This window comes from Pseudorasbora parva, chromosome 24 (assembly GCF_024679245.1).
Source record: "Pseudorasbora parva isolate DD20220531a chromosome 24, ASM2467924v1, whole genome shotgun sequence".
NCBI classification, from domain to species: domain Eukaryota; kingdom Metazoa; phylum Chordata; class Actinopteri; order Cypriniformes; family Gobionidae; genus Pseudorasbora; species Pseudorasbora parva.
Window position 1 is genome coordinate 4,386,334 of NC_090195.1, and position 13,466 is coordinate 4,399,799.

General features: G+C 39.0%; 1 protein-coding gene across 3 annotated transcripts; it reads left to right on the plus strand.

Moving 5' to 3' along the window:
- Positions 1-857: 857 nt before the first annotated feature.
- On the plus strand, positions 858-12,290 carry LOC137063445 (C-reactive protein-like). Of its 3 annotated transcripts, XM_067434566.1 has the most exons (6): positions 858-1,304; positions 1,698-1,801; positions 6,274-6,352; positions 9,479-9,574; positions 10,342-10,414; positions 10,495-12,290. In XM_067434566.1, exons 5-6 carry the CDS (start codon positions 10,351-10,353, stop codon positions 11,109-11,111), a joined length of 681 nt encoding a protein of 226 aa, XP_067290667.1. In that variant the 5' UTR covers positions 858-1,304; positions 1,698-1,801; positions 6,274-6,352; positions 9,479-9,574; positions 10,342-10,350; the 3' UTR covers positions 11,112-12,290. The 3 variants fall into 3 exon arrangements, with proteins under 3 accessions (XP_067290667.1, XP_067290668.1, XP_067290666.1); XM_067434567.1 differs by lacking the exon at positions 6,274-6,352; XM_067434565.1 differs by lacking the exon at positions 6,274-6,352 and having other exon boundaries at positions 858-1,801.
- Positions 12,291-13,466: the final 1,176 nt, after the last annotated feature.

The following is a 13,466-nucleotide window of genomic DNA, read 5'->3' on the forward strand; positions in this document are numbered from 1 at the left end:
ACACAATCAGATGTTTTTTAGTGTTTATTTGCAAGTAGTGCAACCTGAGAACACAGAAATGTGGAATGCTTCAAGGTAAAAGGTTACAAATAAAAAATGAACACAGAAAACGGAGTGCAAGTTGTTGCACTTTATATAACGGAGTGCACTTTATATAACAATAATAAATACACTTTTTTTTAAAATAAATTATTTCAATACTATATAAGCAAATAAATAGGTATCTATAAAATAACAACAAAAGATACAGAAATGGAGGAAGTGCAAATTATAAATATAGTAAACAATAACATTGCAATAACAAATAAAAACGGAGGCAGAGCAATTTCTTATATAACAAAAATAATAATAATAATATATACGTTTCGGTTAGACTTTATTTCGATTGTCCACTTTAAACATTCTACTACCTATGTACGTTTTCAACAGCATGTCAACTAACACTAATTAGAGTATTAACTGTACTGTTAGTAGACTGGTAGGTTATGGTTATATGTGTTGGGGTTCAGGTTAGTAGAATAAGTTGAATTGTAGTTGCAAAGTTACTTATAGTCAGTAGACTGTCTGTTGGGGACCAACAAAATAAAGTTTTCGTCGTCGTCGGTGCTCCGCTCTTTCTTTGGAAATTCATGTGGATCCAAAACTTTAATAGTTCCGATTTTGTCTCTATAGCGGTCCCTGCCTTCCCTATTTAACGTATCCCGGTAAATTCCACATCCCTTTCAGAATTTTAACATGTTTTTTCTTTCTCCCAACTCTGCTTCTCCTCATTCGACTTGCTGTATGTTTACATTCGCAAGGCCATCAACATGGCCGCGACGTCCCAGAATGCAACGCGGTGCCCAAGCCCTATTTTGGAGAATCCACTGTGCCTTTGAGTTCCTTAACCCTTTAAAACTGGATGTGTTGTCGATGACACATCTAACCAAGCTGTATTCATGTTAATGTAACTCTTCAACCATTTGCATTATCAAAATCATTCAAATAGCCCCTGATAGTTAACATTGCGCGCTTTCCGCCATTATACAGCTTATCAAGGTAATGTCAGGGTTTCCATCAGAAAATCACTTCTTTCAGGGGGAGCAGATTTGAAGGATGATATGGAACGTGAAGTTTTAGAGGATATTTAGAGTACAAGACATAATAAAAAAAATGGCAAAAACAGATTATACAAGAGAGGATGCGATTGAGTTTGTTTTTGATGACACTTGGGAGGAAGATGAGCGGGACTCTTCAGACCCGCAGTCTGTATATTCTGACTTTGAGGATGGGTTTGCTGCTGGCCTTGATCCAGACATGGATTGGTAAGTGAAGCTTGTCTTTTTTCTGATGAAGCTGTGAGGAATGTCGATAAAATATGCATAGATTCAGTTTCAGCATCTTCGTGTTTTTGGACGGCCGTGCATGTGTGCGTATGGATTGCATGTGTAAGAAACACCAGGCTTTATTTAAAGTATTTTTTTATTAATTGTTATTGTGTTGTTGCATTTATAACTTAGTTCTACAGTCGAAAAAACAGCATGTGTGTGATATGGGTGTATATAAATATGTTGGTGTGTGTAAGTAACTGCAGGCGTTGTATTTATAACTTATTCTTATTTTATATAATTTAGCTTCTACTAATTTGTTTTGTAATGGAAAATACATTTATAAATATACAGCGAGTTTGTAACAAGCTTGTTTTTTGTTTTTTTCAGTGTGGCTTCTACAGAATTAATAGAGCCATCCACTCCACCTCAGAGAAGCCGTAAGCGCTTTCGTAGCCGTGAGGAATTGCGTAGCCTCTCACCAGTGATGCAAGGTGAAAGACTGGTATATGGTGGCAGACCCTGATATAATGCCCAATGTCCAAAGGTTTACTCCTAGAAAAACACCTGGAGTGCAGTCTCCACTCATATTTAGGAAAAATGTCTCCTCTGGACATTTTCACTCATAATTTTGATGAAGATCTTGTGTGAAATAACAAATAAGAATGCAGTGATCTGCAGAGGGGTAGAAAATGTACATGGACTGATATATGCCCTGAAGAAATGATGAAGTACTTAGGTCTGTTTCTCTAGATGGATGTAATGGATCTGCCAAAAGTGAGAGACTTCTGGCGAAAGGAAGACTTTTTCATGGTCTCTTTCCCGCTACTGTGTAATGTCTAATGACTGGATTCTAACAATCTCAGCCTCTTCAGCTACAGGGGAAGAATTGTTCCTTTACTGCAGTGATCCACAAATTTAGAGCATTTCTAGCATCAAGAAGTGCACACAAGACTCCACCCACCATCTACTACTGACCAATATTAGCAAGTTCTCACTACAACCAATCAGGGCAGTCTGTTGGGTATGTTAGAGGTGTCAGCAGTGTTTTGGGAGTTAATCGGTTCAGGGGTTCCTTTGGAGTATAATTCGGGTAATAGTATCCTATGCAAGAAATGGCTTGCCTCTGATACAGCCACCTCTCTGGATGCAGTTGCACCTAAAATCCATCTTTTCATCTGTTCCTGTAAAACAATATATCCAGTGTTTAGTGAAAACATCAATGAACTGTAGTAAATAAGTCATCAGTGTTCAGAAAGCCAAAGTTGATGAGAGTATTTGACAGATGAGTATCATTATGATGAACATGCAGTGATGTAGTGTATCACTGAGTTGCAGCATAGTTAATTCTTCAATCAGGTGCTCATCTTCGATGTAATCTTTCGAGGTGATGGAACGATGGTCGTATTCCATGATTAGGATGGATTTATTTTCCATGTTGAGCCAATCCTACAGCTTTGACATTCGCTGAAGTCTTCTCGGTTTGTGGTTTCAACATCACACGTGCCTCTTCAAATATTGGTCTGGAAACAAAAAGTTAGTTTAACAGATGAAAGCAGAACTCACCACATTAATGGGGGGTAAGTGCACGTAAATAAATTTGATGGGCACCTAAAAAAAAAAAAGTTTTATATGTTTGTGAATTTGAACATATTTCTTTACATTCTTTTAAAGATGTTTTGATCAACACCGTAAACACTGATGGTTAATCAACATACTTGTTTGTCATCCCATCTTCTAATTCTGGAATGGACACAACCATAGCTTCCTCTTCCATTCCTCACTTCGTAAAGAGATTTAATGGATCTGAAAAACCCATCATCATGTTAATACAGCATGAGACTCAAGCAAAATATATAAATTGTTTTATTAACCATTTATTTTTAAAAATTTGTTACATTTTTTCACCAATACATCCAACAGCATTCTTTTATCTTAGTTCCTGTTAATTTCACCATTTACAGATGCAATATTAAAAGTTGTATCTGTTAATATTATTTAATGGACCTGAGCTGACATGAAATAATGAACAGTTGTAACTTTATTGACTAATATTAATAATACCTACTGTAAAAATGTTTAGTTAATACATTAACAAACATGACCCAATGTGACCTTATTGTAAAGTGTGTCCAACTGGTTCTTCTGTATTTCTCATGTGTAAGTATCTGTTATGTGCTTGACAAATAATGTATGCTTAATCAACATGGTTTAAAGATTATTGGTATCCAATTTTTTTGGCACTCAAATGATCACAATTTTTGAACACCCTACAACCCTTAATTTTGTGACCCGTAATTATGAAACCGTGCATACGTTTTTTATATATATATGGACCGTCAACCTTAAAGGTTCCATCTGTAAAAAAAAAAATAATAATTCCAAAAAATGACCTACACGCATTAAAAGAATGAGAAGAAAATGTCAAGTTAGTGCTGCAGAGATATCAACCTTAATTAGCAGTAGCATTACTAGCCCCGCCCCAACAGGTGTCGTAATACCAGTCTTGGCCATGGGAGGCGGTATGTGGGCAACATAACCACCAGCCAACCTGGCGTACTTGAACCTGATGTCAATCGTGTGGAAAGTACAGCCCACTACTTCAGTTCAGGGAAGAGAGTGGACAGATGGTCGAAGCCCTTGGCCCATTAAATGTATCTGATATGATAAAAATAGCTGTTTTACCTTACGGAAAAAGCGGAAGTGCGGGCGACTGTGTCCTGTCCCGTCATAATAAAAGTCCCGGTACTCGCGAGCCGTTTAGAATAGGCGCCCTCCAGTGGACGAAAAGTTGCATAGTGCACCTTTAACGCATGCGATTAATTTAAAGTCGTTAGTTAACGCAAATAAATTAAAGAAGTACGTACGTGAAACTGCGACATTAACGTAATTTGCATCACACAGTCGATCATAGAAGTTTATCAATCACACTGAGCACCTGTAACCTGGTAAGAGGAAAATTCCATTCTACCTATTTAACCCGATTCTCTGTTTGAGTTTAAGCCATTAAACTCTGGGAAAGTGTTCAGTGATCCAGTAATCGAATTCAAACAGTCCAAAAAAGTGATAATGTAAAGAAGGCCAAGCTGATTAGACTACATCAGAGAGAATAGACACTCGCAGGGCGTTTTTAGTGTATTGTTCATTTCAGTGTGTGCTTTGCTTTTAAACACAAGCTCTGACGTATTCTGCAATAGCTTCTGAAGAGCGCAATTTTGGTGTATTACAGTAAGCGTGTGAGAGTTTATATTGATGCAGAGAGAATGTGTGCGCACTCTCGATCACTGATCTCTCGCATCATTCATGTGCACGCACCTAAAGGATTATTAGGAACACCTATTCAATTTCTCATTAATGCAATTGTCTAATCAACCAATCACATGTAGGCATGGGTCTCGGGAGGGGGGGGTCTGATTATAGTTTCACCAACAGTAATTCTGGATTGCCTCCACCAAACAGTAAATATGAGCTAAGTAAATCAGAACACTGAGCGCTAATGAGCGCGGGTGAACCGCTAGTGTTTCTTCTGGCTGAGCCTCTTTTAATGTCTGTGGTATCTGCCACTGCAACAGTTCTCCCTGAGACCAGAGTTCGTTTAGGGGTGTGGTCCTGGTCAAGACAATCTCCTGAACTCCAAACTGAATGTCAGAATGGGAAAGAAAGGTGATTTAAGCACAACCATTTCTAGGGTTTACAAAGAATGGTGTGAAAAGGGAGAAACATCCAGTATGCAGCACTCCTGGGGGTGAAAATGCCTTGTTGATGCGAGAGGTCAGAGGAGAATGGGCCGACTGATTCAAGCTGATAGAAGAGCAACTTTGACTGAAATAACCACTCATTACAACCGAGGTATGCAGCAAAGCATTTGTGAAGCCACAACACGCACAACCTTGAGGCGGATGGGCTACAACAGCAGAAGACCCCACCGGGTACCACTCATCTCCACTACAAATAGGAAAAAGAGGCTACAATTTGCATGAGGATAATGCACCATGTCACAAAGCTCGAATCATTTCAAATTGGTTTCTTGAACATGACAGAGTTCACTGTACTAAAATGGCCCCACAGTCACCAGATCTCAACCCAATCGATCATCTTTGGGATGTGGTGGAACGGGAGCTTCGTGCCCTGGATGTGCATCCCCACAAATCTCCATCAACTGCAAGATGCTCTCCTTTCAATATGGGCCAACATTTCTAAAGAATGCTTTCAGCAGCTTGTTGAATCAATGCCATGTAGAATTAAGGCAGTTCTGAAGGCAAAGGGGTCAAACACAGTATTAGTATGGTGCTCCTAATAATCCTCTATAATGAGCACAGAGATATATACTGAGCATGCGTGCAGCGGAGGAAACGACGTGGTTGTGTTTAGTAATCGTATGTTTTTGCAGTCAAATCGGTTGATTTAAGAGTTTTTTGGGCGTTTTGTGTGGTTCTGTTTGATATCACAGCTTGAGAGGTCTACATTTAGATTACATAAAATATCTCAAATGAAATCAATGTCTTTGTTGTTTCTCTGTACACATACTATACACTGTGATGAAAGCTGTAAAGGTTCTTTAGTAATGTTTTTTTTTTTTCATGGGTGCTTAGGTGTGTACAAATTTATTAGAATTATATGGACTCCTAATATTTGGTTTTCTTTTGGAGTCTCCAATGATCCTTGAAGCTTGCAAAAAATACAGTTTTGTGAGAATCACCCTTCAATCTGATTGTTTACTTTGGTTAGAGCAAATTATGACAAAATTAATGTGTTTAATAAGATAAATGGCTACTGCTTAATTTAACAATAAGTATGAGATTAATCGTGATTTAAAAAAAAGAATCTATTGACAGCCCTATATATATATATATATATATATATATATATAATTTTGTTATGTTGTGTTTTTGGAGGTAGGGACTAACAACTTCAATCTGATATGAATCCGAGAGGTAATAACTGAAGACTCACCGTTCTCTCTCAGCGCACCAGTGTTGGCTGTCGGCTTTGCACTGGATGAATCTGCGAGGTCATTGTCCTGTACCATCTGGAAACCAGCAAAGGTGTTCTTCCCTTTTGTGGATTCTTCTGCAAACAACAAATATCGATTAGAGACATCTGACGGTTTTATTAGGACAGATTACAGCTAAATGATTCACAAGTAAAACTGTCCTAATGTAAAGCTGCTTTATGCTGCTAGTTCATGAAAATAATTAGTAGGGTGTTATGCACTTGTTAGTATTTTGAGGGTTTTTTCATTTGTTTGGCAATTTTACATTGTGACCTCATGCTGAGGACCGGTTAAATGATGTGTTTCCAAGTATAGAGTGCACGTTTATAATAACATTAAAGAAATGACTTAAAAGTATAAGCAATGAATGCCTCAAGTATACAAATTTCCTTTAGATGTAACTTTTTAAGTATCTTATTTTTAACATAAATAGGGCTTTTGTGTTTAAGACATGCGAAACTCACTGGCGCCATCTTCTGAACCCATTACCCATTACATTTAGAAAGGGGCCAGATTGGATGTTGAGGACACACCTGGGGACCGGTTCCTTTTACTTTTATGTGCATAATTTGAGAAAAGAGTAACTGTTTAAAGTTTTTACTGAATTCCACCTGTATAGCTATAATTATCAGTTATGCTGATATTTTGATGAATATTTTGTCTTGGGGAAAATAATTACAATGAAGAAAACGCTGTCATTTGATTATCTTTTTGCTCCTCAGACACATGTACAATAACAGCACAGATCTATAAAGGAACATTTCACCCATTTGAAAAGAGCTTCATTGGTTAATATCTCAGATAGTTGGGGTCTTTTTCACACCAGCACTTGTGGTGCGCACCCGGGTTCGATTGACGTCAGAGTTTGGTTTGTGTGTCTTCTGAACTCAGGTACACACCTGCGAACCATACCCCGGTCTGCTCAAAAAGGTGGTCTGGGGTTCGGGTCGCAGCTGATGTGACCACAATCGTACTAAATCGCGGAAGTGAACCGCTATAAAAGATGTATGATTTGATTTTAAAAAAGTCCTGACGTGCGTGACTGACATACTGCAAGCAGAGAGCTTAAGATCTCATTTCCGTTCTTTAAAGCATTTGCAGTACATTCACGTCATATAGATGCAAGTGCTGTATATGTACTGAAGCTGTGGTAACACAAGCAACGGTTCAAAAACAGAAATATAAAAGTGAGGTGAGCAACGCTATGCATTTTGCCACCTTTTCGCTTGCAGTCGATACCAAGTGACGGGGTAAACAGCTGCTGCTTTGATGACGGCGAGTGCAACCATTCTACGTCATCAACCTAGAACGCAAACAAAATGGCGCCGCCCATGGTCCAAATATAAAATCGATTTTTAAATATTGTTTATCTTCCATGGGTTTTCTACTACATATTTCAGTAAGAGCCATAATTTATGTTATATTAAGCCATACAAGTTTTAACACCAGTGGCCTGTTGCACAAAGCTGGTTTCAGTTGTTACCCAGGTAAGTTCATGATTAGTTTGAGCAAACTGTTCGGGCTAGAGAAGGTGGATTGGTTTTTAGCAGTGTTCATCACCATGGTAACTTACACTACACAGCTAACCTACTCTGGAGCAGGTTTTATTCTGGGTTAGAGATCGCAAACACAAACTGCACCAATCAGCTGCAAGCAAAGAGGCTTCTAACCCTAACTGATGGAGTGTGTAGCTTTTCATTTCTTGACCATAAAAGACACATCACGGCCATGTTCCAGGATGACCATGAATGACCATTCCAGGATTATATAGGCATGCAGTGTCACACACTGTATTATCTAGCTTATTTCCCTTACTCGAGTTTCCCTTACTCCAACCTCAGAAAACCTTCACTTCTACTGATGTGGCTGTATATGATGTTCACGGTTCATAAGGGAAATTCATCTGATACTCTGCTGCTGTCTGGTGGTCACAAACAGGCAGTGCATCATGGGAAACACCGTCTCATGGCTTAAAGGGTTACTTCAGCGATTAGCATATGGCTTTGTATCAGTAGAAACCCTGGAGTATAATCAAGTGATTGTGCTTTCCCCACTCATATCCCCCTGAGACGAGAGATTTATGCATTTTATTTCTGGAAAAATTCCTCCCGTGACGCAAATTGACTATATTTGCATCATCTTTGGGATGTTTGGCCAGAGAGAGGCTAAAGACTACAGCCAGCAGAGGGAGCCATTTCCTCATCGCACTCACAGCACAGCGCGCAGCTGCAGGCATGAATTTAAACAGAGCTATGGTGAGCAATGTAAGGTGTTTTAACTTCTCAAATTAATTTCTATGAAAGTTAAGCTTCCAAAGGCATGGTCTGAAAACACACCAGACTGAACACGCATTGTAAATGTGGTCGCGATTTCCTCAGCTCTCATCACGAGAGCTCATCAGCTCATTTATGACATTAAATGTAATCTGACTCCTAATCTGAGTTAGTGCTGTGAGACTTACGCGGCAACTCGATCATTATATTGAACAGACACGTTCAGTATTTAATAGAAGTGTCTGTCCTCTAACTCAGTCACTGTAATCCAGTAGCGGTGGCTTTGGGAGTGGCCTCACAGGGTAGCAAAGCATTCTGGGAATTGTAGTCTTTCATCCCCATGAGACAAAAATACATTTTCTGTCTTTTCTCAGTCTAGAAAGCACCAAATTCAAAAATAATTTCACATTTCTACTACATTAATGACCCAGTTTAAATACAGATTCATCTTTCCAGTGCTGAAGTACTCCTTTAAGTAATGGACCATGTGCGTCCAAACATCTACATCACATTATTAAATCACAAACCTATGGAAACAACACTATCTGAAAACCATTAAACAAATTCCAAGAATTTTTGCTGATATATTTTGATATTTGATCACAATTTCATGAAATTTTGACATTGACAGCTCCTGATATTGAAAAGCAAAATACTGGGAGGGAAAAAAAACACCTGACAACAATGGTATCAGACGTTTTGCTGTCACAAATCGCATTAAAAAGAGTATTGTTGTATTTTGCAAAAGGTTATGTATTGTCTCCAAATCATTTTGTAAATTCATGTGATTGTTTGCCAATTGAGTGCATCTGTCTGTTTGACTGATAGAGAGAGAAATACAGGGGAAGAGACATTTGAGAACGCCTTTGTGTCTGTGTTTGGTCTCATGATTGTGTGCTTCACAGCATCTATTGTAGGTTTGTGTGAGGTGATGTCATCACGGTGCAAGGAGGGAAGCGGCTCAGCAGCGACCCGTTACTCCAACACTCTTCTGCTACGCAGTAAGTACTCTGAAGCTCATTATTTCATTTATATATTAATGAAAAAATTATGTTTTTATACTTTCTGATGAGTTGGTAATGCATTAATTATGCCTTGTAATTCACTGTATGGTCTAAAGAATAATTGTAACCTCAGTTATAATACATTATAATGTGTATATATTCATTGAACAAACCTTTATAAAGTATAATGCATTAAAAAACATGGCAGTCAACCAATTTCAAAGGCTACAAGAAATCTGCAAATATTATAATGCATTTTAACTGGTTACATTTATATATGACACAATGTAATGCATCATGAATAATTTTATAATGCATTACACATCAATGCTTTAAGTGTTATCGAAATATTAAGTTAATAATAATGCATCTCGATTATAATATTGCACACATTTTGATTGACAAAGGTTAGGGATAATGAAATGACATATCAACACAATTATAAAAAACTAATCATTTTTTCATGCATAGTGACAATTTTGCTTTTATTTTTAGTATAAATGATATAATAAAACTGTACTTTAAATGTTCTTCACTTCACCTCAGTATTTTGGGATAATATGTTTGTCATAACAATAATGTCACAAAGCAAAAAAAAAGGATTTCTTTTGATTTAATTTTGGGATGAAATATGTCATTTTTTGACACTTGTGATTCAGCCATAGATCGTTTACATGATTATAGAATGAAAGCACTAATTGGCCTGTGTCAAATTCTATCAGACAATCATTTGAAGTCTTTCATTATTGTCCGGTTTCCCTCAGACCGGCAGCATGATGTCTGTGGCAGTGGTGTTACTGTCCTGCCTGCTCTCTCTGACACCGGCGGCTGCTGAAGGTATGTGTTTATTTAACAGTCGGAGGTCGTGCTTGTTTTATGTGTGTGTGTGTTTCAGTCGTCTGTTTTTTGTCTCGCAGTGGGTCTTGGTGGTAAAGTGCTTCTGTTCCCGTACGAGACTGATTTCAGCTTTGTTAAACTCACGCCTAAAAAGCCACTGGGCCTTACAGCCTTCACCCTCTGCATGCGCGTGGCGACGGAGCTCCAGGGCGAGCGGCAGGTCATTCTGTTCGCCTACCGCACGCCCGACTTCGACGAACTCAACGTGTGGAGAGAGAAGGACGGCCGCTTGTCCTTCTACCTCAGCGGTGACGGAGCGTTCTTCCACCTGCCTCCTCTCTCCACCTTCCGGACGCACCTGTGCCTGACCTGGTCCTCTCACACCGGCCTCACGGCCTTCTGGGTGGACGGCCGGCGCAGCGCGTTTCAGCTTTATAAACCGGGCCACAGCATCCGTCCGCAGGGCACCACTATACTCGGCCAGGACGCAGACAAACACGTGGGGGACTTCGAGACGGTGCAGAGCTTCGCCGGCGAGCTCACGGACCTGAACATGTGGGACTACGTCCTCACCGGAAACCAGATTAAAGCGCTGTATTTCAACCAGCCGCAGCGCGTGCCGAAGGGGAACGTGTTCGATTGGAGCACCATTGAATATGAGATCAAGGGAAACGTGCTGGTCGTGCAAGATGACTGATTATAGTTTTCTACATGCTAATATTACAAAATAGTTTGTGGATTTTAACACGTTTTTGTTGAATTTGATAGTTTCGTTTGGAGTGATGACGAGTAAATTGATGGCTCATAATAGTTTTTAAAAGCGAATTAATAAATTGATAAATCATAACTCACAAATACATACGTTTTTTTAAAGGGAAAGTTTACCCAAAAATGTTATCATTACACACCACACAAAAGAAGATATTTTAAAGGATGTTGTTATCGAGCTGACGGCACACATCCATAACAATACTAGGAAAACAATACAATGGAAGTCAATGGCTACCATCAACTGGTTACCAACACTCCTCAAAATATCTTCTTTGTGTTCAACAGAAGAAAGAAACTCACACAAGTTTGGAACAACATAAACATGAATGTGAGAAAATTATGACAGAATTGTAATTTTTTGGGTGACCTGTCCCTTTAAGAAGAGAGCATGGCTGTAGGCGAGACCGGGTATGGTTGTAACACTTTTTGTTCACTGAATTTGAGGTAGAGTGCTTAAACTGTTACACAACGTGCACACATCTGTTTACTACAAAATGAACCAATTCAAACCTCTGCAATAATATCACAACCCTTATGAGCCACATTAGGCAATATGCTTTAAAAACAGGTTTATTAAAACGATCCAAAAGAAAAATATGCCTCTCTTTCTGTGACTGACCACAGCCCAAATCTACTTACTGTTTGACTCAGGAGTGTGTGTGTGTGTGTGTGTGTGTGTGTGTGTAAATGAGTATACTAGAACAAACAGTGTTTATGCTTAATGAGCCCTCGACTGCAGTGCATCTGTGTAAGAACATGTAGATCTAAAAAAAAAAACTGTTTGTGTGTGTGTGTGTTTGTGTGAATTTATAACCATTCATATGGGGTCTGGGAGGAAGTGGGTATAATGAAAAGATCATATGACTCCTAGCTTATCCCTGATTGGTGGAATTGGTGGTGTAACAACCATACCCAGTCTCTACTGTAGGCCCGCTTATAATATTGAAGATATCACAGTAACAGTTTGCTTTATTTTTAACTACTCAAATAACTGACACTCTTATCAGTAACTAAAGCATCTGCTAAGCACTTTAATTAAATGTAGATCACTGGACAGTTTGTTTGTATTTTAAAATGATGTAATAAATGATATATGGATCTGTCACTGTGGGATACTGCTGCATTACCTCCATATGACCACAAGAGAGCAGCACAAGCTGAGTCATTAGAGGAATACGTGAATGATTAACATTTTAAAAAGCAAGACGCTGCAAGAGATGCAAGACTCGAGCGCAACGGTCAAACACGTCCATATAGTGCATGTTTACATCGAAAAATAATGGAAAAGAAGTGCGTTCTGTGTGATTCACAATGACATAAAATTCATATTACCTGCCATGTAAACCATCATTCTTCTGCCGTCCCTCATGATGGCCGCTGAATCTCGTTGGTCTTTTGAAGATCTTCACACACACATCACGACACTGCAGCTGTATGAAAGCGCACGCACCCTCACGTCATCTACACCTGTGTGCGTGTGATCGTCTTTATTCTGTGGAAGACAAAAGAAGAAATACTATAGACAGAGGGCTCCAAACAGACATGAAGCCATAGAATTCAAAGTGAAACCCAGTTAGCCAGCAGTTTTATTTCTGTAATGTTTCAGAAAGAGCAGCTCAGACAGTCTTGAGTGAAACCCGTATGTATGCAGTTAAATAAATCACTGCATACATACGGGTTTGGGACAACATGACGTTGATATTTTGTTCCATTCCTTTAATGAAGAGTTTCTCAGACTGGAGTTTGTGAGTGGATGAACATGAAAATGTAATATTAAATTATCGACATGTTAAATGAAACAAACAAGTTTGGGAATCCCTGCTTTAAAGAATTAAAAGTGAAATTTTCTAATTTATTTATAAAATATGACAAAGCATGCCAGAATGTACACATTTGCATATTTTTTGATATATATATATATATATGTTATTTGATATGCATGTCTTCTGAGGATGCGAGACAGTCCGACCGACAGACAGACAGACAGACAGTGGGAGTGGGGGTTATTCTGGGCATGTGTCTGCGTGTGTGTGCTGGTAAAAAGTTTTCCACATGACGGACGAGAGGCGGCACAGGGCAGGCCGCTGGGGCAGACAGCAGGAGTGTGTGTGTGTGTGTGAGACAGCAGGACAACATTCTGGACCCCTTCAAGCAACTCCAAATAGATTTCAAGGCAAAAAATATTTGCATAAGTAAGACAGGGCTAAAAGCCACGGTGGAGCGGCTCGTGTTCACTGAACAGATGGAGATCTCTCTGGGCCCTCCTGCAGAAATTACAACT

Bases quoted from the DNA above. Each gene is read 5' to 3' on its own strand.
- LOC137063445 (XM_067434565.1), top strand. From the start codon at position 10,351: ATGATGTCTGTGGCAGTGGTGTTACTGTCCTGCCTGCTCTCTCTGACA. The intron at 10,415-10,494 runs GTATGTGTTTAT...TTTGTCTCGCAG, and splicing joins GACACCGGCGGCTGCTGAAG to TGGGTCTTGGTGGTAAAGTG.